This window comes from Euleptes europaea, chromosome 17 (genome assembly GCF_029931775.1).
Source record: "Euleptes europaea isolate rEulEur1 chromosome 17, rEulEur1.hap1, whole genome shotgun sequence".
Classification (NCBI taxonomy): Eukaryota; Metazoa; Chordata; class Lepidosauria; order Squamata; family Sphaerodactylidae; genus Euleptes; species Euleptes europaea.
This window is the reverse complement of record NC_079328.1, coordinates 13,583,696-13,608,696: the sequence shown is the minus strand read 5'-3', so window position 1 is coordinate 13,608,696 and position 25,001 is coordinate 13,583,696. Positions and strand designations below refer to the sequence as shown.

The following is a 25,001-nucleotide window of genomic DNA, read 5'->3' as shown; positions in this document are numbered from 1 at the left end:
AAGCAGAAACACAAACATTTTAAATAAAATCTAGCTCTTACAGTGCTGCAGGTACTCTTGTGCCAGTGTCTGTGGAGCAGCATTACCAGATCTTTTCCTTCCACTCATCCTTCTTTAGTTCTAACAACTTATGTTCACTTAGTGAAATTACAGAAGCCTGAGATTTTATGAGTGAGAAACATTAGCCAACAGACTGAATGGAGAAGAAAATTAGAAACTTTAACTTTAAGTAGAGCTCTATTGGAAGGAGATCCACCCATATGGAGAGGTTTCAAACATCACTATAAAGGAAACACCACATCAAATTCCATTATGGAATAGAACAGCATTTAAAGTTCTGAACTCCAAAAAAACCCTTTATATATTCATATATTGAACATCTCTCAAATGTTGAAAATATTTCTGCTGAATTCTTTACACAAAACATTTATATTGGACCAAACTAAATTACAATAAATATACCATATTTTGTCACTAAAACACAGATACATTGCAGATGCATAAGAATGGCGATGGGGGTACAGTTCTAACTGATGGGCATCTCCACTTAAAAGAGTGCAGGTAGAATGGTGGAGAAGTACTTTGGTATCAGACCTTAGGCACCATCATTAAATGCTGATAACAATATTGGATGTGATGCACCAATGGGCCATTTTTGGTGTGGCAGCTCACTATACACACACATGAAGAAAACAATAACAAATCATGCATGATATTGGAGGGCATCTAAAACATTCTTAGTAAGCTTTGAGATGCCTTAGTTTTTGCTACAGAGTAGTAAAGCCAAACACCCAAGACCAAAGCAACTAAAGAAAAGGCTAGGATAAGCCCTGTGCCAGTTAACTGGGAGAGTTTCGAATGACCCATTAAAAAAATTCACATTTTTGTCCTCATAGGGTTAACTGAGCAACTATAAATGAGAATCTAATATCTCATTCCAACTTACCTGAAAGGGTTAGGAAAATATGCATATCGATCAAGGGCTCAATCCAGACCTTATGTTTAATGCTGGGTATTGAAAGTGTATACCCATCCAACTCCTCTACCTGGAAGACACGTGGAAGAAGGCCCCTAGGATTAATCAAGTCTCCTTTATCTTTTATTTCAGGTTGAGGCCCCAAAAGTTGGATGAATGGACCAATGGCTAAACCGGCACATGTAGTTTGGGTGCAGGACCTGGTAACAAGGCCCAGGAGGTGTTTGGTTTCTTCCCCTATCCCTGCAGCCCCATAGAGTTTTACATTTAAATGTACACCCTACCATTCATCAGCTCTTCTCCTTCAACTCTGGCTGGATCCTGCGTATGCTCTTAATACAAGCATCCAGACTTTTTGGGATGGCTGGATCTTCCTAGGCTGGATGCTCTAGGACAGTGATGGCGAACCTTTTAGAGACCGAGTGCCCAAACTGCAACCCAAAGCCCACTTATTTATCGCTGAGTGCCAATGTGCCAATTTAACCTGAATACTGAGGTTTTAGTTTAGAGAAAACAACTCATACGTTAACATCTTTTGCCTTAAAAGAAAAACACAATAACAGAGCTTTCAATGATACAAACAACTTTTTATTGAAAGGTAAACGTTTGCATTTGGCATGCTTTTGAACAATTAATGTGATTTTTGCTGTTGTGTGCATGCTGATAATTTGTCCACCCTTGGCTCATACTTTGTAAGTTTGAGAGCAACACATGCAGCACTCAGGTCATCTGTTAGTCTGTTTCTGGTGTCAGATTTGATATAAATCAAAGCTGAAAACAACTGCTCACAAGCATAAGATGATCAAAACAAAGTAAGGAAAGCAATCCCAAGTGCTTTCATTGACTTAAAATTATTTGGCAGAGAATTCCACACTTTAAGGATTTCATTTTCAGAACTAACTGTGCTGTCCTTTGTCATCCCTTCTATCTTCTCAAGTGTTTCACGCAGGTCATAGAATTTATTTTTCCAGATAGAGCTTTCTTGAAATTCTATTAGCTCCATTTCCAGATTTTCTAAATCTAACCAGTGTAGGCAGGAAAGATCAAGTTCTTCAAAATTGGCTTTATCTGGAGAAGTAAGAAAACACAGGGTTGTCTCCATCTTACGGAACTGTAAAAATCACCTGTGCAGCTGCTACAATTCTAGAAAATTCCTTGTAGATTTCCTGATGGCTTGTAGGATTGTCTGCAAATGTTGTAGAATTTTCTAAATGCATTTTTAGTTTTGGAAAATATTTCAGCTGCCCACTTTCAAGGTCTCTTTCAAAAACCTTCAGTTTTCTCTCAAATGTTTTGATATCACAAAACATCCTTTCTGCTGTTTTCCCTACGCCTTGTAGTTGTTTGTTCAGTACATTGAAGTGTTGTGTAAAATCTGTAAAAACCATGAGGTTGGTAAGCCAGGCCATATCAGTGAGCTGTGGATATTCCTGCCCTTTTTCATTCATAAACAGCCTAATTTCATCCAAGAAGGCTACAAATCTCTCCAGGACTCGTCTTCTGCTCAGCCACCGGACATTATTGTACATAAGTAGAAAATTATACTGTGCCTGAACCTCTTCAAGAAGTGCTTGAAACTGTCGACAATTCAGAGCACGAGCCATGATGTAATTCACCATTTTTGTGACATCTTTGAGGACATCATCAAATTTTTTGCTGCTCTCCCTGGCACAAAGAGCTTCTTGATGTATAATGCAATGGAACTGAATGACTTGATGTTTTGTTTCTTTAACAAAGAATTGTATGAAACCAGATGTTGCCCCCACCATAGAAGGTGCCCCATCACTAGTAATTGAAACCACTTTTTCTGGTCTTATGTCTTGTGACAAAAAAGCCTCCACCACAGCATTGTAGATATCTATCCCTTGTGTTCTGTTAGGCAAAGACACCAGTTTCACCAGCTCTTCTCTCATGATGTCACCAACAGCATAATGCAAAATTACTGCTAGCCTTGCATGATTATTTATATCTGTGCTTTCATCCAAGCACATGGAGTAACAGGATGCCTTTTGTAAGTCAGTGGTAAGCTGCTGATTAACATCACTTGCCATGTGCTGGACTCTATCTTTAACAGTATTTCTGCTAAGTGGCATCTCAGAGATGTGTTGAATAATTTTATCCTTGGTTCTTGTAGGTTATCCAGGCTGTGTGACCATGGTCTTGGTATTTTCTTTCCTGACGTTTCGCCAGCAGCTGTGGCAGGCATCTTCAGAGGAGTAACACTGAAGGACAGTGTCTCAGGAAAGAAAATACTAAGACCACGGTCACACAGCCCGGATAACCTACAAGAACCAATGAACTCTGACTGTGAAAGCCTTCGACAAAATTTTATCCTTGTTTGGGAAATCATGAAAAAGGGAATTACTCCCAGACAACATGGCTGTTTTGATAATATCCCCATCAGAGAGAGGCTTACCATGTTTTGCTATGCACAGTGAAATTTGAAAACTGGCAGCTGTCAGATGATTTGTTCTAGAAAGAGTTGGAAATTTCTTCTAGAAATGAGGCTTGGGGGAAGCTAGGTAGACAGACAGAGATACATCCTGGCATGACAGGAGGGTCAAAGATATGGCCCACGTCTGAGAACAAAGCCACTGTAGTACCAGCCACATGGGACACCTGAAGCTTCATGGACCTTTGTCTATCAAGGTCAGTACTGTCTACTCACTGCAAAGCAGGTGTTCTACCGTTGAACCATGTCCCCCACCCCCAGCTCCTCAAGTACTTCTGAATTCTATAGATTTCAAGGGGAGAAAAGTATTTTTTTCTATTTAGCTCTCAGACTGAAACCAAGAGGACTAAAGGCGAAACCACACATTAGGTTGAAGATCCATTACTAGATCTCCACATGGTTTTTTCACCCTAAAATGCAGCCATATGGACAGACCACACTGGGCTGGGAGGATATTAACTTTCTTCAGTGAAGGTGATTGTAAGCCAGTTTGATTCTCCCTTAAGTGGCAGAGAAAGTCGGCATATAAAAACCAACCCTTCTTCTTCTTCTTCTTCTTCTTCTTCTTCTTCTTCTTCTTCTTCTTCTTCTTCTTCTTCTTCTTCTTCTTCTTCTTCTTCCCAATTAAAAATGTCCTCCCCAACTGGGTGGCTATTGTTCCTGGTAGACAAATCTTTTTCTGTCTCCTGTCCTTGCTAGGAGATAATTGTACCTGGTGTGGAGGGGAGGGTTCAGCTGAGAAGTTAGTACCTTGTTGTCTCTGTAAAGGGCCTTTTAAAAACAGCTGCACCCTGGGACCACGTTCAGAATTAGATATATAGGTGAATCAGCACGGCGCTTAAAATTCTGTAAGGGGGAAAAACAATGTTGATGTTTGAAAAGGCAGTTGGAATGGGGTGAAGAGAGTCAGTTGGATGGTAAGGGATGATGAGAAGCTGACAGAGTAAGCAGGGATAAAAAGAAAAAAGGCAGAGCAATCAATGTGGTAATACCTACCTAGGAAAGCAGAATGGAAGAAACTGAAGACGGGCGGGGCCCCCAAACTGAAGTCAGGAGGGGCCGGACAAACAGCTGAGTTGCAGCTCAGCTGAGAGGAGGGGGCGTGGCAAGGTGCTTGGCCACAGCCTCCCCATCCAAACTGAAGACAGGTGGGGCCCCAACAAACAGCTGAGCTGCGGCCGACAAACAGCTGAGCTGTGGCCACAGCTCAGCTGAGAGAGAGGGAGGGGCTTGCCCCGGTGCAAGGAGAGGGAGGGCACCAGTGCAGGCTTGGGGAGCATGGACTTGGGGAGAAAGAGCACCGCACCACAGCAACAAGGCACAGCCCTAGGCAGACGCGATGGCTCCGCGCGTGCCCACAGAGAGGGCTCAGCGTGCCGCTTGCGGCATGCATGCCATACGTTCGCCAACACGGCTCTAGGAGCATACAATAGCACAAAAATAGGAGCGAGATCTAATCCCAATTGGATAACTAAATGGAAAGTTGAAGTTACTTATTTAAAATTAAACGATCAATGCTCAGCTTCCATACATAGCCATAATGGGGAATATCACAGTCCTGCACTCCATTTCCAGACTTTTGTTTGATGACATTATACACTGATCCAAATGTCTAGACGAGTAATACTGTAATCCAATTTAAATATGTGTAACTGCATTTACTCACATTTGTCCCTTGTCCCTTTGTTATCTTCCCCACTGTCCATTTCTGACTGTAAGCACCTTGAGAGCAGGGACCTGCCTATTCCTGCTTACTAAATTCTATAGAAATTCTGTAAACTGACAGTGCTACAATAAAATAACAAAAATAGGAAGACTATCACATTGCTAACTTTCTGCCAAAAGTAGCCTTGCAGTGTATCGCCACTGCTGAATGATAAGTGTTAACGGAATCAACCCCTCAAATCGAAATGCCATGGATAAAGAAACACAGAAGGTAAAGAGCATACTGGAACTACCAATAACATGAGAAGGAAGTGGGAGAACAAGCTGGTGCATACAATAAGCATACAAGCCTTGCCATACTATGTAGACAGAGTTGCCAGGTCCCTCTTTGCGGAGGTTTTTGGGGTGGACCCTGAGGAGGGCGGAGTTTGGGGAATGGAGGGACTTCAATGCCATAGAGTCCAACGGCCAAAGTGGCCCTTTTCTCCAGGTGAACTGATCTCTGTCAGCTGGAGATCAGTTGTAATAGCAGGAGATCTTCTGCTATTACCTGGACGTTGCCAGCCCTACATGTAGACTGTGTGTGACCACTGCAAGACCCCCCATCAGGTCAGCAAACTGGAGTCAGACTGCTTGTACTGCAACATTTCTTGCATATAAATATAAAAGAGTTATAGTATTTTACAACCTGGAGGTAAGAACATTAATCTGAGAAAGTGTAAACTGTAATTCTTATGAACACGAAGATAAAAAGTACCGTATTTTTCGCTCCATAGGACGCACCTTTCCATAAGACGCACCTAGTTTTTAGAGGAGGAAAACAAGAAAAAATCTTGTTTTCCTCCTCTAAAAACTTGTCTTATGGAGCAAATGCCGGCTGGGCGAGTGCGCATCGGGATGGCGCCAGCCGGCGTTCCCCGCCCCGACAGCCAGCTGGGAGGCAGGTGGGGCCACACAGAGCAAGCCGGAGCACGCGCCCAGCCGGCTCTGTGTGGCCCCGCCTGCCTCCCAGCTGGCCGTCGGGGCGGAGAAAGCCAGCTCGCACTGTCCCGACGCGCATGCGCCCAGCCGGCTCTGTGCGCCCCACCCGCCTCCCAGCTGGCGGGGCGCACAGAGCCGGCTGGGCGCGTGCGCGTCTGGCCGGCGCGAGCCGGCGTTCCCCGCCTCGATGGCCAGCTGGGAGGTGGGTGGGGCCGCACAGAGCCGGCTGGGCGCGTGCGCCGGCTCGCTCTGTGTGGCCCCGCCTGCCTCCCAGCTGGCCGTCAGGACGGGGAACGCTGGCTCGCGCCGTCCCGATGCGCACGCGCCCAGCCGGCATTCGCTCCATAAGACACACGGACATTTCCCCTCACTTTTGAGGAGGAAAAAAGTGCGTCTTATGGAGCGAAAAATACGGTACATCATCTAGAAAAAGTAGATCCATTAAAATATGTGCTCAAAATGCCCTTTTATGGCTTCTTTTGAAATGCTTCAATATATACCCTGTCTCCCAGAATAGATTTATTTAACACTTATTTTTAATTTAATTTAATTTTAGTTTAGTAACAAGGTGAGATAAGTTGGCGAGGACATACTAAAGAGCATAAAGGTAACAAGAAAGCTGGAAAACTTTGGGAAGTGGTATGTGTGTCTTTTCTAGAGTAAAACAACCATCAAGCCCCACTCCTGTATTCACTGGTTTCCAGTTTCATAGACAGCAAAAGTCAAACAAATAAAGTAGTTGCATCAACACCATAAATAAAATAACGTGCTGTGAAAGGAAAATAAAAATATATACCTTGTCAGTATTCTCCATCTCAGAATTTAAACTGTTTTCTCCATTGCCAAGGATAGGAACCCCAGAAGTGTTGTTGCAAAGAATATTGTCTGCTATCTGAATATTGGGGGTCAGGAAAGTGAACTCATTCTTCCTGGATTCTGAGGACAGACACAGCTGATAGGAATAAGGCAAAGTCCCATCTTCAAAGTTTGGGGGGAAGATGGCACCAGCCTTTGAATGAGGAACAGGAGCAAAACACTGCAGGAATTTGGGATTCCCTGATTTTCTAAGCTTCATCAGAATGGCCACAATGACCGTCAAGAGGAACAAGAATGACATCAAAGCCAAGGCCAGCACCAGGTAGAACTGCAGATCAGACTGATAGTCAGGGAGGCTGGACTGGTTTTTCATTTCTGGAAGGGCCTCCTGGAAGTTCTCAGCAAACACCAGGTTCAGCGTCACGGTGGCCGAGAGAGAAGGCTGCCCATTATCCTTCACCAAAATGACCAGTTTCTGTTTCGCAGCATCTTTCTCCATAAAGGCCCTTGATGTTCTGATCTCACCAGTGTGAGAACCAACAGTGAAGAATCTCGGTTCAGTGGCTTGAATGACATGGTAGGAAAGCCAGGCGTTGTGTCCAGAATCAGCATCCACGGCCACCACCTTTGTTACCAGATAACCTTCCTCAGCCGAACGTGGTACCATCTCAAACAAGGCTGAGCCCTTGGATTCTTGTGAAGGCGACAGGATCCTGGGACTGTTGTCATTCTGATCCAGAATGAACACCCTCATGGTGACATTGCTGCTGAGAGGGGGAGAACCACCATCTTGGGCTTTTACTTGAAGCTGGAATTCGCGGAACTGTTCATAGTCAAAGGACCTCTGGGCATACAGAGCTCCAGTCTCAGAGTTAATGGAGATATACGAAGAGATGGGGAGTTCCTTGATGTTGCTGTAGAGGATGGAATATGTGATTTGTGAGTTTTGGTCCATGTCTGGATCTAAGGCTTTGACAGTGAAAATGGAAGCACCGGAAGGATTGTTTTCTGGCACATAAACAGTGTAGGAAGTTTTCTCAAAGAAAGGGGAATTGTCGTTGATATCAGAAATAAGTAGTGAGATGGTTTTCTGTGTGGAGAGTGGAGGTGTCCCTTGGTCAGTGGCTGTGATTGTAATGTTGTATTCTGAATGTTTTTCTCGGTCTAAAGGACTGTCTGTCTGCAGCTTATAGTAATTATTAGAAGAGGGAATAATCTTGAAGGGTAAATGCTTTTGTAAGTTGCATGTAACCTTTCCATTGTTCCCTGTATCTTTGTCTTTTACATTGATCAAGGCAATTAATGTTCCAGAAAGGGAATCTTCCGGGACCGGGCTAAACAGGGAAACGATGGACACCTCTGGGGAGTTGTCATTTTCATCAAGAACTGTTATTTCAATATTGCAGTGGGTCACTAATCCTCCTCCATCTTTTGCAGCTACGCGCACAGTATATTCTTTGGTTTCTTCAAAGTCCAATGGCCCTTTCAGAATTATTGTGCCATTGACTGGATCCAAACTGAATTTCTCCTGGCCATTCAATTGTACATTGCTGAAATGGTATGTGATTTGGGCATTTGTTCCTTCATCATCATCAGAGGCCACAGTTTGGAGCACAAATGAACCAACAGGTAAATTTTCCCTCAATTTTACCTTGTAATGTTCTTGAGAGAAGACAGGAAAATTGTCATTAGTGTCACTGACATTAATCTGTATCTGAGAGGTACCAGTTTTTCTTGGTTCTCCACCATCTATGGCGAAAAGGGTCAATTGGAAAGACTGTTCCCTTTCACGATCCAATGGTTTCTGCAGTACTAAATCTGCAAATTTCTTCCCATCATTACTCTCTCTAACTTCTACAGTGAAATATTGGTTGGGGTTGATCTGATATTTCTGGAGAGAATTCATACCAATGTCAGGATCTTCAGCTTTCCCAAGAAGAAATCCTGTACCTAGGGCACTGGATTCACTGATTTCCAACCTGATGTTTCCATTTGCAAAATATGGTGCATTATCATTAATGTCTTCAATCACTACAGTTACATGAAAAATATTCAGAGGGTTTTCAACCACTGCCTCAAAATTAACAAGGCAAAGTGTAGTTGTGTCACAAATCCCTTCCCTGTCTATTCTGTCATTTACATAGAGTTTTCCATTCTCTGCACTGATAGTGAAATATTGCATATCATCCACAGACACAGCATGTAGATTGCGCTGCGCTAGTTCTCTAGCACTCAGACCCAAATCCTGGGCGAGATTCCCCACAAGAGAACCCTTTGGCATCTCTTCGGTTATGGAATACTGAATCTGCTCTGAGGCTGCCCAGCTGCAGAAAGACAACAAAGACAGAAGCAGTACTTGCCTTCTGAGTGCCCGGCCATTCCCTTTGTGCTCTCTGTCCATCTGGATCCCAGACTATTTAGCTGTCTCTCTTTTTTTCTCCAATCAGATCCAATCCTCTTCAAGGTGCAGGAAATCTTAGGAAGCATAAACTGCCTTTCTTCTTAATGTGTACAAGCCACAAGACTTTTTTTTATGGCTTAGAGATGCTACTCTGCCTTTGTGTTGTAGTTCCCTGGTCTGCATAGCACTGATGAAGCAATATGAACTGTAGGAAACATCAATGGCTCTCCGTCTTCAATCTAGCTGTGGTCAACAGCGACATTCTGAGGCTCACAAGGAGAACTGCATTGGATGCTTTTTCATTTGTTTTAAGAAAGAAATCTAACCAGAAGGCAATTATATTTTGGTGGATTACACATGAATATGTGGGTGATTTCCCCCTGTATTTGGCCCTGAGTGGAATAGCTGGAAATATTTTCCTTAAAAAACAACATTTATTTTCTTTTTATTTATCCAGGTCCATTGTTTTAAAGCTAATATTACTATTCCAATCATGACAAGTCTTGATACCTAAATAATAGTCTTGGACTTCAAAGTGTGGAAATCTCTGCATTGCCATCCAGTCATTTTCTCTAGCTGGAATACAAGATGTTGCTATTTATATCTGTGATTGTCGTTTTAATTCCAGAATGGTTAACTGTATTCTTACCTATACTCTTAAAAGTACACCAGTGGTTACTCAGCCACTGATCTCCTGTCCTCTGTGTGCTGCATTCGTAGGCCTCTACCAGAGTGAATTTATGAGCCTCACCATGGGAAATAATGTGGTCTCCAAGTTTGGAAGTTAGAGTACACTTAGGCTTTAGGATTGCCAGGTCCCTCTTTGCCATCGGCAGAAGGTTTTTGAGGTGCAGCCTGAGGAGGGTGGGGTTTGGGGAGGGGAGGAACTTCAATGCCATAGAATCCAATTGCCAAAGCAGCCATTTTCTCCAGGTGAACTGATCTCTATCAGCTGGAGATAAGTTGTAATAGCAGGAGATCTCCAGCTAGTACCTGGAAGTTGGCAACCCTATTAGGCTGCCATCCAGGGTTGCCAGCTCTGGGTTGGGAAATACCTGGAGATTTTGGGGGTGGAGCCCGAGGTGGGTGTGGTTTGGGAAGGGGAGGGATTTCAATGGGGTATAATGCCATAGAGTCTATCTTCCAAAGCAGCCATTTTCTCCAGGTGATTTCTGTCTCCTGGAGATCAGCTGTAATAGTGGGAGATCTCCAGCCACCATCTGGAGGTTGGCAACCCTACTGCCATCCTAAAATCACTTTTCAAGGAGTAGGCCCAACTGAACAGAACTGCATAGTATTCTGAGCAGACCTGCTTAAGATTGCACTGTTACCATCCTTGATAATCAATAGAAAAGTTAGAACTACAAGTTAACCAGAATCACAGGTCTGCTACCAATTTTTTTAAATAGAAAAGGTCTACTACAGTTCTTCTGTACAAAACAGCCCTTATCCTTTCAAAGAGCGTTATTTGTAGTCCCTGATTTATCCATTTATGTTTTAAAAATGAAAAAGATGCCCATTCTTTGGAATGAGCACTTTTGATTTCTTCATTCTTCGTAGATGTTCCTTTATTTATTGGTTTTAAATTGCAAAAAGTGTCATCATCATTGCAAAAAAATGTTACTTCAGAACCAGTTTTGATCATTTGCCATTGTATCTGCAAGACCGGAGCAATTACAGATTTACCTCAATATTCCTTACTTTGTCCTGGTGATGTGGTAGTCAGGTCTAAGACCTGTGACCCAGCACTGAAATGAATTTGCATCTGATTATTACCTAAGAAAATGTCTTACTAGCTAAGACATAAAAATCCTGATGCTATAAGCTAGCAGTTATATTCGAATCAGCTGCAGCAAATATCAAATGCCAATTGGAAAAACATCCAAATGAAGCCACTGTTTAGGAAGAAATTAACATAATATAAAGAGCTTAAGACTCCATCGTTCATGATGATCTACAGAAGCCTGCTATCACATGTGGATAGTATGCTTCATAGCAACAGAGTAATACGAACATTGTAGGTAATTAGGGTTGCAAAGGGGTTGGGAAATTCTCTGAGACATGGGAGCAATGCTCGGGAAAGGCAGAGTTTGAGGAGGGAGCTCAGCAGGGATGTAATGCTATACTCTGAAGCTGCCATTTTCTCCAGGGGAACTGATCTCTGTAAGTGTTGCCAGCTCCGGTGGGGAAATACCTGGACATTTGGGGGTGGAGCCTGAAGAGGGTAGGGGGGGGGTTGATGAGGGGAGGGACTTCAATGGGATATAATATCATAGAGTCCATCTTCCAAAGTGGCCATTTTCTCCAGGTGAACTGATCGCTGTTGCCTGGAGATCAGTTGTAATCGTGGGAGATCTCCAGCCACCAGCCACCACCTGGAGGTTGGCAACCCTAGTGGAGATTCTGGAAGAAAGCCAGGCCCCACCTGGAAGTTGGTAATCCTATCAGGTAGTCAGTACTTAAATGGTTATTTGTCATTTAGGGACCATAATTAGGAGTATTGTTGAAACTTTCTGGGACTATCAAATATGATTTTTTATTGTGTGTGTGTGTGTGTGTGTGTGTTTTTTGTCAATTTGAAATTGAAATTGAAAGCTGCTTGGAGGTGCCTAGAATGTAAAATAGGGTACATATTCAACAATAAATAGGTAAATAATCTTGTTTAAATGGGGCAATTTGCTTTGAACTATCATTTCCTATGTGAATATGGAATGGATACAATTTAGACAGATGTTCTACATTTCTTTGACATTTCTCTTGAAGTCTCCAAATCAGCCAGAATTCGCTAGGTTGCCTTAGGCAAGCCATTACCTTGAAACTCAGACCTTCATCTGCAATACAGGAAGCACTGACTGTAGGGCTACTTGTGTGGCCGGGTAAAACTTAGGACTCTATTGAATTTCACTGCCTTACTGTTCTGCCTCAAAAATCCCCACTTTTTCTTTGTGTGAATCCAAAGCATCTTGGTAGGGTTGCCACATCTGCTATGGTGGAAGTCCTCCTGGAGGCAGCCCTTGACCCGACTGCCTCTAGGTAGGGTGGCAGGGGAAAATAAGCTGAAAACCACTGTTGGCACCAGAAACTCAGTGGTAGAGTTCTGGGTTCACCGCAGAAATGACATCATGCTGTCAACATGATGGCGTCCCCCAAGCCCCAGTCTCCCACCAGATGGCAACTCTGACCCTGGGGCTTTATTTGTGTTATGTTCTCTTTCCTTATAACAATTTTTCCACATTTTTAATGTAATGTTTCAGTTGGATATAAATGGCATATCAATGGCATACAAATATCAAACTACCACATTTAGACTGAGAACACCAGGAATTAAAATGGACAAGACTAAAAGGCTCATAAAGATAGTTTACAAAAGAAAAGGGCATGCCCATGCATCTCTAAATGTTAATAAATAAATATATATTGGGCTGATTTACTGAACTGGTCTTACTGAGATTATGATGCTCATTAATAGCAATAATTGTATTGTTCAAGAAGGACATAAAACAAGTCAAACATGACCTCCTCTCTAAAAAGCATTCCTCTGCGGTATTCAAACCTTAAGTACCTTCAGTAAAGTTGAGGCATTGAAAAATCCCAAATCTAGTCAAGATCATTAAGAAGCTAAGCAATTAAAATATACTTGTTGTCTACAGGGAGAACTCATTTACTTATGACAGTACAAGTGGCCATTTACAATCACAGTCAAAATGTCTGCTCAAAATAAACTTACCATATCGGATTTATCCATCTCACAATTGAGGCTATTTCCCTCATTGGCTGTCAAAAGTGCCTCAGATTGATTCTGAAAAGAAATGTTCTCTGCTGTTTGAACACTGGTTGTTGGAAAGGCATATTCCTGTATCCGGGATTCAGATGATAAGCAAAGCTGGTAAGAATAAGGCAATGTCCCCTCTTCATAGTTGGGTGGAAATATGATACCGTTGTTTGAATGGGGGATGGGACCAAAGCACTGTAGGAATTTTGGATTCCCTGATTTTCGAAGCTTCATCAGAATGGCCAGAATCACCGTCAAGAGGAACAAGAATGAGATCAAAGCCAAGGCCAGCACCAGGTAGAACTGCAGATCAGACTGATAATCAGGGCTGCTGGACTGGTTTTTCATTTCTGGAAGGGCCTCCTGGAAGTTCTCAGCAAACACCAGGTTCAGGGTCACAGTAGCAGATAGTGATGGGTGCCCATTATCCTTCACCAAGACAATTAGTCTCTGCTTCACAGCATCTCTTTCCAAAAAAGTTCGGGATGTCCTGATCTCACCCGTATGGTGTCCAATTGTGAAGAGCCCTGGCTCAGTGGCCTGAAGCAGGTGGTAGGAGAGCCAGGCATTGTGTCCAGAGTCAGCATCCACTGCTACCACCTTGGTCACCAGATAATCTGCTTCGGCTGAACGAGGAATCATCTCAAACAAGGCTGAGCCTTCCACTCCTTTGGAAGGGTAGAGAATCTGAGGGCTGTTGTCATTCTTGTCCACAATAAACACTTTCACTGTGACATTGCTGCTGAGAGGAGGAGAACCTCCATCTTGGGCCTTCACTTGAAGCTGGAACTCCCTGAATTGCTCATAGTCAAAGGAGCGCTGTGCATAAATAATTCCAGTCTCAGAATTAACGGAGACATAAGAAGAGAGAGGCAGGTCCTCAATGTTGCTCTTGTGGATGGAGTAAATGATTTGTGCATTGCGTTCCAGATCTTGGTCGGAGGCTTTGACCCTGAAAATGGAGGCTCCAGAGGGGTTGTTTTCTGGCACATAGGCAGTATAGGATGCCTTTTCAAAGGCTGGAGGGTTATCGTTGATGTCAGCGATCTGCACTGAAATGGTCTTGAGTGTAGAAAGAGGAGGATTGCCTTTGTCTGTGGCTGTGATTGTGATATTATACTCAGGAGTATTTTCCCTGTCAAGGGTACCATCTGTAAGCAACTTATAGTAGTTATTGGATGTTGAGACAATTTGAAATGGCAAATTACTTAGTAAATGACAAACTATGTTTCCATTTTCTCCCGAATCTCTGTCTTTTACATTGATGAGAGCTACTAGAGTCCCAGATGCAGAATCTTCACGTATTGGACTGGATGTCGAGACAAGAACGATTTCTGGGGCATTGTCATTCTCATCTACTATCTTTATTTCAACTTTGCAGTGAGCCACTAACCCACCCCCATCCTTTGCTTCTACTGCTACAGAATATTTCTCTGCTTCCTCAAAGTCCAGTGTCTCCAGAACTGAGATTGTCCCAACATGTGGATCTAAATAAAATTTCTGGCGATCACTTTTAACAATGGTGCTAAAACTATAGATGATATTGGCATTGGAACCTTCATCTCTGTCAGTGGCTTTCACTTGTACCACTGAAAATCCTTTGGGAGCATTTTCCTTCAAGCTAACCTTGTATAATTCTTGTGCAAAAACAGGCGGGTTGTCATTGATATCAATGACATTAACCCATATTTTGGCTGTCCCTGTTCTGGCGGGCTTCCCTCCATCTACAGCCAGAAGGGTTAAATGGAAACTGCTTTCACTTTCTCTATCCAACTGTTTACTCAGTACTAATTCTGCATATTTATTTCCATCTTCTCCCTCTCTAGTTTCCAGTGTGAAATATTGATTGGGCATGAGCTGGTAATTTTGGAGAGAATTCATTCCAACATCTGAATCTTCAGCATACCCAAGAACAAATCGAGCTCCTGGTAAAGTTACTTCACTTGGTTCTAGCCTGATATCTTTGTTTAAGAAATGTGGTGTGTTATCATTAATATCCTGGATTGCTACTGTTACGTGGAAAATATTCATGGGGTTTTCAACCATCACTTCAAAATTAATCAGGCAGAATAAAGTTTCCCCACAGATTCCCTCTCTATCTATCCTTTCATTTACATACAGTCTTCCATTTTCTTTACTGATAGTGAAATATTGCTCTTTATCTAGAGAAAGGACATGCAGATTGCGGCTTGCTATTTCTCCAGGACTAAGTCCTAAATCTTTGGCTAGATTCCCTACACTGGACCCTTTCTCCATTTCCTCAGGAATCGAATACTGAACCTGCTCTGAGGCAGTCTCGTAGAACAAAGACAATAAGAGGAACAATAACCTTACTGATCCAGTGTTCTCTTTGTGTCTGCCGTTCATCCTTCTTGCTGAGAAATTTGCTTTTCCTTCTTCTGGCATATCTTGATCAGCTGAGGTGTTTCAAATTCCCATCACAATACAAGATCCACAGCAAGGAAGCTTAAGAATGTCTCTGTTGTCTGTTGAATTTATGTATGTTGCAATGTTTTCTTTTTCTTAAGGCTTTCACGTCTCTGTTGACTGTTGTTTTCCTGATCTGCAGTCTGAGAACAAGCAGCCACACTGCTGGAAGCATCATTCAGTGGATTCCCAGCTCCTACACTGAAGCTATATTGGCCAACAGTGACACTCTGAGTATAAGGTAGGGAATTGCAAGAATGGCTTTTTATCTATTCCTGAAGCTTCTACGTAGAGAAGAACAAAGTTTTCTGGTGGGGAAGAAGAACCTTTTCTGGCATTGTGGATAGTATATCTACGTTATCTTATGTCTCTGCTTTGCTAGTAGAATGATGAACTCCATTGAAAACAGCTTTAGCCTAACAGCACAAACTACCCTGCTTTTCTACCACCTACCTGTAATTGGAGATCAACAGATAACTAATACAGGGGAAGTCCAACATAAAACAATATTTTGGGGACATGGTAATGCAACTTTTTAACTCAATTTTCCTTGAGTATCATGGAATTTTATGAGACATTACTATCTATAAGAAATGAACAACAAAATATATAAGGAAATCAATAGGTTCTCTTTATGGCCTCTCAGATTCCATATACTATTTTAAAAGCTGGGCTTCTGGAAATAAGCAACTGGAACCCCTAAGGATACCATTACTATGTAGCACACAAATTACTTCTTCTCAGATGAGTTTTAGTGTCTTGAATGAACGCATGAATATAGGAAGCTTCTACTGAGTCAGACCACTGGTTTCTCAAGGTTAGTCTTCTCAACTCTGAATGGCAGCAGCTCTCCAGGGTTGCAAATAGAGTCTTTCACATTATTCAATACCTGGTCTTTTTAACAGGAGATTTTGAGGACTGAACCGGCAACCTTCTACATGCAAAGCAGATGCTCTACTACTGAGCCACAGCGCTTCCCTGAATTTACTAAGCCTGAGGACGATGGGCCAAAAGACTTTAAAGCATGGGTGGGCTCTCTGTGAGTTATTGGAGAAGCTGGTTACATCTTATTAGCTTTGCTTTCTTCTTTGGAATCCATGATTTTTCATAAACCTTAATGCTCTCATCTGATGTACATGTTCTACCTCAAGTGGCTACAACAAAAGATAACCATCTATCTGTGAAAGGTGTCTTACACTCAAAGAAGAACTGTCATATACCTTGTAAAGTAGTGCATGAAAGAAGTGAAACTAAATATAGGATGTTCATCTGCTTTCATAAGAGCTTGCACAAGCAGAAACACAAACACTTTTTAATAAACTCTTGCTCTTACAGTGCTGCAGTTACTCTTGTGCCAGTGTCTGTGGAGCAGCAGTACCAGATCTTTTCCTTCCACTCATACCTCTTTAGTTGTAATAACTTATATTCACCTAGCGATATTACGGAAGGTTTTTCTAGCCTGAGATTTCAAGAGTGAGGAAAACTGGCCAACAGACTTAACAGAGAAGAAGGGTAAAAACTTCAACTTTAAGTAGAGATCTACTGGAAGGAAATCCACCCATGCATATGGAGAGGTTTCTCTCCTGTTCAAACATCACTATAAGTGAAAGACCACATCCAATTCCATTACAGAATAGAACAGCATTAAAAGTTCTGAACTCCAGAAAACCCTTTAAACCATCGTATCTGTGGGACTGCCTCTCCTGATACCCCCCCCCCCCAAGAGTGTTGTGCTCGACTGAAAAGAACTTGTTGGTAGTCCCTGGCCATAGAATCATCCGGCTGTCCTCAACTAGGGCCAGAATTTCTGCCCTGGACCCAGCCTGGTGGAATTCTCTGTCGAATGAGACCTGGGCCCTGCGGGACCTAGCTCAGTTCTGCAGGGCATATAAGACAGAGATGTTCCACCAGGCTTATGGTTGAGGACAGCCACAATTTGCAGATCAGCTGCTCTCCCTGCCCCCTCCCCACCCTCCCTTTTCCCCCTCCTCTCCTAATTTCCTTGTCCCACCCTTTAAGACCTTTTCCTTTCCTGCTCTTTCTCCATACCTGATGCTTCTTGCCTTTCTGGCTTGGGCCAGTGGGCCCCTTGGAGGTTTTTGGCCTTACTGTTTCCACCTCTGAGTCTCACCCATCTCCTTGGTGAATACTTTCATAGGAGCTAGTACTGATCTAGGGCACCATCTATGCTTAAATTGATTTTAGTAGTATAGTTTTAAGTGATATGTTTTAAAATTAATGCATTCATATCTATGTATCTGTATCTATGTATTTACTCTGTTAGAAGCCACCCTGAGCCCGGCAGTGTTGAAGAGGGTGGGGTATAAACCCAATAAACAAACAAACAAACAAACAGAATGTCTCTTAAATGATGAAAATATTGCCGCTGAATTACTTTACACAGAACATTTCTGTTGGGCCAAACTAAATTGCAATAAATATACCAATGTCTTCTTTTGTCACTAAAATGCAGGGCCAGGTTTCCATAAGGGCGTGAATGCTAAATAGCAGGCTACTACTTCTTGAAATGCCACAAGCATGATAAAGCCCTTTTCAAAATCTCCTGTAATACTGCTACGATATACTATGGCACTACTAGAGTTACTAATTGATACACTGCAGATGCATAAGAATGGCCACGGGGGTACAGTTCAGACGGATGGGCATCTCCATTTAAATGAGTGTAGGTAGAAGGGTGAAGTACTTTGGTATCAGACCTTAGCCACCATCATTAAAGGTTGATAACATTATTGGACGTGATGGATCAATGGGCCTTTTTTGGTGTGACAGCTCCCTATACACATACATTGATCAAGTCTTCTTTATCCTACTTCAGGTCGAGGCCCAAAAAGTTGGGTGGATAGACCAAGACAAGGATGGTTGAACTGGCACACATTATTTGGGTGCAGGAACTGGTAACAAGACCCAGGAACAATTAGGTCTCTTCCTCTATCCCTGCAGCCATATAGACTTGGACATATAAAAGTCCCCCCCACCATTCATCAGCTCTTCTCTCCAAGCTCTGCCCTGATCCTGCATATGCTCTGAGTGCAAGCATCCAAACTGTTTGGGCTGGCTGGAGCTTCCTGGGTTGGATGCACTAAGAGCATACAATAGCACAAACACAGGAGCAAGATCTCATCAAAACGAATAACTAAATGGAAAGTTGAAGTCGCTTATTTAAAATTATACGATCAGAGAATGACAATGCTCAGCTTCCATGCATAGCCATAATAGGGAATCTCACATTCCTGCCAGAATTGACACCTCACAGCATTCCATTTCCAGACTTTTGTTAGATGACATTGTACACTGATCCAAATGTCTAGACCAGTAATTCCTATCCCCAGCTGTAATCCAATTTAAATATGTGTAACCGCATTTACTCACATTTGTCCCTTGTCCCTTCGTTATCTTTCCCACTGTCCATTTCCAACTGTAAGAACCTTGAGGGCAGGGACCTGCCTATTCCTGCTGATGAAATTCTATAGAAAGCCGTACACTGATAGGGTTACAATAAATAGCAAAAATATTGAGACTAACATGCTGCTAACATTCTGCCACAAGCAGCCTTGCAGTGTACTATCCCTGTCCAATGATATGTGTTGATGGACTTGACCCTTCATATCTGATTGCCATGGATAAAGAAACACAGAAGGTAAAGAGTCCATTGGAAAAGCCAATAACATGAGAAGGTGAAGAGCAAGCTGGCAAATTGGTGTCCTACACCACATACAAACAGCCATAAACGAAGTGTTTTCCTTAAAATTATTAGTGTAATTAGGAAAGAAAGATGTCATGGTCCTCCTCTGAGGATGAGAGATCTAGATATATCTGGCGCATACAAGCCTTGCCACAAAATGTAGATTGTATGTGACCACTGCAAGACATCCCATTGTTCAGCAAACTGGTTCCAGACTGCAATATTTCTTGTGTATAAAATAAAAGCGATATAGGCCTTTTATGCATGGGTTGGATTTTCCTGGTTGGACTTGGGTTCATGGCACATTAATGTAACCCAATTTGGGGAAAACTGTATGCATTGGCTTGAATGATCAGGGACGAAACTGTGTGCTAATCGAGCCATGAATACAGAAAAGCAGTCTCCCAAGTTCAAATTAAGTCCCACCCTTTAAATCACTGGTTCCCAACCGGGGGTCCATGGACCCCCAGGGGTCCGCGAGAACTAAATTAAGGTCCGCAAAACAAAGTTCTAAACCCATAATAAATTAATATTTTCAATTAAAAGTTCTCTATTATAAAAATATATATTCAAATATTATTCTAAGTTTAATGTTTAGCTAACAGTTATGATTAAAGTTTATTTTCAAATTCCCGGAATTTTTATTTTGAACCTTGGGGTCCCTGCACCGAACCAAAAAGTCCTAGTGGTCCCCGGTCAAAAAAAGGTTGGGAACCACTGCTTTAAATGCTGCTCTGTAATTGGCTAACCGTGAGAGAAGATTTCCTTCCCCCCCAAATCCAACTGCCGCATAAAAAAGCATTTTAACAACAAAAAACAAAAAATGGAGAAATCTGAAAGAAGGGGGAGGGAGAAATCCAAGCCTCATTTTTAAAAAGCCTTTGTTTTGCTCAGAAAGAGCTCCAAGGTAGCAGGAAGCACTTGAATGCCCGCCTCTTTACACACTGTTTTGTGATTGGCTATGAGAGAAGCCAACCTTCTGTGTTTCCCCCTAATGCTGTATGCACGCTCTGTGACTCCAGAATGAGCCAGGATCAATGGTTTAATTCGGGCCAGAAGAGGAATAGGAAAAGGTAGGTTCGTTTTGCGTCGAAACAGCGTTGAACTTCCAAGGAATGAGATAGCGTGCATACTGAAAAATTTGATCCTGGCTGAAACAGGGAATCAAGGAGGTTAAAGCAACAATGAATAAATTACCATAGTATTTTACAACCTGGAGACAGGAATATTCATCTGAGAAAATGTATATTGTAGTTTTTATGAACATGAAGATAAAAAGTAGATCATCAAGAAATTTAGATCCATTGAAATACGTACACAAAATGCTTTTTTGGGGGGCTTCTTTTGAAATACGTCAATATATATCATGTCTTCCAGATTACTTCTATTTATGTTATTTTAATTAAAAAGCACCTTCTAAGACACAAAATCACATAACAATGTGAGACATCTTGACGAGGATATATTAAACAGCACAAAGGTAAGAAGAAAGATGGGAAACTATGGAGAGTGGTGTGTTTTCTAGAGTAAAACAACTATCAACCCCCCCACCCCATATACACTGGTGTCCACATTGATAAACAGCAAAGGTTAAACAAATAAAGCAGTTGCATCTACACCATACATAAAATAATGTGCTGTGAAAGAAAAATAATAATATATACCTTGTCAGTACTTTCCATCTCAGAATTTAAACTGTTATCTTCATTGCCAAGGATAGGAACACCAGACGTATTGTTGCAAAGAATATTGTCTGTAATCTGAATATTGGGAGTCAGAAAAGTGAACTCATTCTTCCTGGATTCTGAAGACAAACACAACTGGTAGGAATAAGGCAAAGTCCCATCTTCAAAGTTTGGGGGGAAGATGGCACCAGCCTTTGAATGGGGAACAGGAGCAAAGCACTGCAGGAATTTGGGGTTCCCTGATTTTCGAAGCTTCATCAAAATGGCGAGAATAACTGTCAAAAGGAACAAGAATGACATCAAAGCCAAGGCCATCACCAGGTAGAACTGCAGATCAGACTGATAGTCAGGGATGCTGGACTGGTCTTTCATTTCTGGAAGGGCCTCCTGGAAGTTCTCAGCAAACACCAGGTTCAGCGTCACGGTGGCCGAGAGAGACAGCTGCCCATTATCCTTCACCAAAATGACCAGTTTTTGTTTTGTGGCATCTTTCTCCACAAAGGCCCTTGATGTCCTGATCTCACCAGTGTGAGAACCAACAGTGAAGAATCCCGGTTCAGTAGCTTGAATGACATGGTAGGAAAGCCAGGCGTTGTGTCCAGAATCAGCATCCACGGCCACCACCTTTGTTACCAGATATCCTGCCTCAGATGAACGAGGTACCATCTCAAACAGGGCTGACCCCTTGGCTTCTTGTGAAGGGGACAGGATCCGGGGGCTGTTGTCATTCCGATCCAGAATGAACACCCTCACGGTGACATTGCTGCTGAGAGGGGGAGAACCACCATCTTGGGCCTTCACTTGAAGCTGGAACTCTCTGAACTGTTCATAGTCAAAGGACCTCTGGGCATAGAGAGCTCCCGTCTCAGAGTTAATGGAAATATATGAAGAGATGGGGAGCTCCTTGATGTTACTGTGGAGGATGGAATATGTGATTCGTGAGTTTTGATCCACGTCTGGGTCCAAGGCTTTGACAGTGAATATTGAAGCTCCTGAAGGATTGTTTTCTGGCACATAGATGGTGTAGGAAGATTTCTCAAAAGAAGGGGCATTGTCATTGATATCTGAAACAAGTAGTGAGATGGTTTTATGTGTGGAGAGTGGAGGTGTCCCTTGGTCAGTAGCACTGATTGTAATATTATATTCAGAATTTTTTTCTCGGTCTAAGGGACTGTCAGTTTGGAGCTTGTAGTAATTATTAGAAGAAGCCAGAATCTTGAATGGCAAATGATCTTGTAAACTGCAAGTAACCTTTCCATTATCACCTGTATCTTTGTCATTTACATTGATCAGAGCTATTAAAATTCCTGGTAATGAATCCTCTGGAACTGGGCTGAACAAGGAAACCAGGGTCACCTCTGGGGAGTTGTCATTCTCATCAAGAACCCTTATTTCAATGTTGCAGTGTGTCACTAATCCTCCTCCATCTTTTGCTGCTATGGTCATGGTATATTCTCTTGTTTCTTCAAAGTCCAACGGCCCTTTTAGAGTTACTGTGCCATTGACTGGATCCAAGCTGAATTTCTGGTGGCCATTCATTGGTATGTTCCTGAATTGGTACATGATCTGGGCATTTGCACCTTCATCATCATCATAGGCCACAATTTGGAGCACAAATGAACCAAGAGGAACATTTTCCCTCAAAGTTGTCTTGTAAAGTTCTTGAGAGAAGACAGGGAAATTGTCATTAACATCAGTGACATTAATCTGTATTTGGGCGTTACCAGTTTTTCTTTGTTCTCCACCATCTATAGCTTCAAGGGTCAATTGGAAAGACTGTTCCCTTTCACGATCTAATGATTTCAGCAGTACTAAATCTGCAATTTTCCCCCCGTCCTTACTCTCTTTAACTTCTACAGTGAAGTATGGGTTGGGGTTGATCTGGTAATTCTGGAGAGAATTCATACCAATGTCAGGATCTTCAGCTTTCTCAAGAAGAAACCTCGTGCCTGGTAAACTAGATTCAATGATTTCCAACTTAATGTTTTCATTTGCAAAATATGGTGCATTATCATTAATGTCTTCAATCACTACAGTTATATGGAAAATATTCAGGGGGTTTTCAACCACTGCCTCAAAATTAACAAGGCAATTTGAAGTTGTGTCACAAATCCCTTCCCTGTCTATTCTGTCATTTACATAGAGTTTTCCATTCTCTGCACTAATGGTGAAATATTGCATATGATCCACAGACACAACATGTAGATTGCGTAGTGCTAGTTCTCTGGCACTCAGTCCCAAATCCTGGGCGAGATTCCCCACAAGAAAACCCTTTGGCATCTCTTCCGGAATGGAATACTGAATCTGCTCTGAAGCAGCCCAGCTGCAGAAAGACAACAAAGACAGAAGCAGTACTTGCCTTCCGAGTGCCCGGCCATTCCCTTTGTGCTCTCTGTCCATCTGGATCCCAGAATAATTAGCTGTCTCTTTTTTCTCCAGTCAGATCCAATCCTCTTCAAGGTGTAGGAAATCTTAGGAATAATAAACTGTCTTTCTTTTTATGTGTGCAAGCCACAAGACTTTGTTTCATGGCTTAGAGATGCTGCTCTGCCTTTGTGTTGTAGTTCCCCGGTCTGCATAGCACTGATGAAGCAATATGAACTGTAGGAAACATCAATGGCTCTCCGTCCTCCATCTAGCTGTGGTCAACAGCGACATTCTGAGGCTCACAAGGAGAACTGCAATGACTGCTTTTTCATTTGTTTTAAGATAGAAATCTTAGAAGAAGATAGAAGTCAATTATATTTTGGTAGATTACAAATGAATACTGAAGGATTATGTTTTGGAAAGAATATGCCCCTGTATTTGGCCCTAAGTGGAATAGTTCGGAATATTTTCCTTTAAAACAATTAACTATATTTTGTTTATCCAGGCCCATTGTTTTAAAACTAATATTAGTATTCCAAGCATGACAAGTCTTGCTACCTAAATAATAGTCTTGGACTTCAAAGTGTGGAAATCTTTGCATTGCCATCCAGCCATTTTCTCTGGCTGGAATACGGGATGTTGGTATTCATATACGTGATTTCTGCTTTAATTCCAGAATGATTTTCTTATCTCCACTTGTATTCTCAAATGTAAGACAATTGTTACTCTGCCACAGAACTCCTGTCTGTTCTCTTTGTGGTGCATCAGTAGGCCTTTTAAATTACTAGAGAAATTTAGGAGCCCCACCATGAGAAATAATGTGGTCTCCAAGTTTGGAAGTTTGAGTACGCTTAAGCTGCCATCTAGGGTTGCTAACTCCAGGTTGGGAAATACCTGGAGATTTTCAGGGTGGAGCCTAAGGAGGGTGGGATTTGGGGAGGGGAGGGACTTCACTGGAGTATAATGCCATTCCTTCCAAAGCAGCCATTTTCTCCAGGTGAACTGATCTCTCTCTCCTGGAGATCAGTTGTAATTGTGGAAGATCTCCAGCCACCATCTGGAAGTTGGCAACCCTACTGCCATCCTAAGCGCCCAACTGAATAGAACTGCATAGGATTCTGAGCAGACCTGCTTAAGATTGCACTGTTACCATCCCTGATAATCAATAGTCAAGTTAGAACTACAGATTAACCAGAAGCACAGGTCTGGTACCAAATGTTTTAAATAGAAAAGGTTTACTACAGTTCTTCTGTACAGAACAGCCATAATCTTTTCAAAGAGTGTTATTGTAGTTCAATGAGATTTACGGTCATTGATTCATCCATTTATGATGTATATTTTAAAAATGAAAAGATGCCCATTCTTTGGAATGAGCTCTCTTGACATTTCTTCATTCTTCCTAGATGTTCCTTTATTTATTGGTTTTAAATTTCAAAAAATATCATCATCGTCGAAGGCTTTCACGGTCAGAGTTCATTGGTTCTTATAGGTTAGCCGGGCTGTGTGACCGTGGTCTTGGTCTAAGTACTGACTACCTTATAGGATTACCAGCTTCTAGGAAAGAAAATACCAAGACCATGGTCACACAGCCCGGATAACCTACAAGAACCAATATCATCACCATTGCAACAAAATGTTACTTCAGAACCAGTTTTGATCATCTACCATTGTATCTACAATACCAGAGCAATTATAGATTTATCTCAATATTCCTTACTTTGTCCTGGTGATGTGGTAGTCAGGTCTAAGACTTGAG

The 25,001-nt window shown here is 42.2% G+C and overlaps 1 protein-coding gene across 12 annotated transcripts in view; it reads right to left on the bottom strand.

Moving 5' to 3' along the window:
• The window catches only part of LOC130488791 (protocadherin gamma-A12-like), a 358,724-nt gene that overhangs the window by 159,577 nt on the left and 174,146 nt on the right, over positions 1-25,001 (bottom strand). Inside the window, exons 1-2 of one of the 12 annotated variants that reach the window (XM_056862450.1) lie at positions 20,890-23,302; positions 13,019-14,163 (exon numbers count right to left, since the gene is read on the bottom strand). The exons of 9 other annotated variants lie outside the window; for them this stretch is intronic. In XM_056862450.1, the coding sequence (XP_056718428.1) occupies positions 13,019-14,163; positions 20,890-23,278 (3,534 nt within the window). In that variant the 5' untranslated portion in view covers positions 23,279-23,302. Of the gene's footprint in view, positions 1-6,870; positions 9,313-13,018; positions 14,164-20,857; positions 23,303-25,001 lie in introns of those variants that run through there. 2 more of the 12 variants (XM_056862438.1, XM_056862433.1) reach the window with 2 other exon arrangements.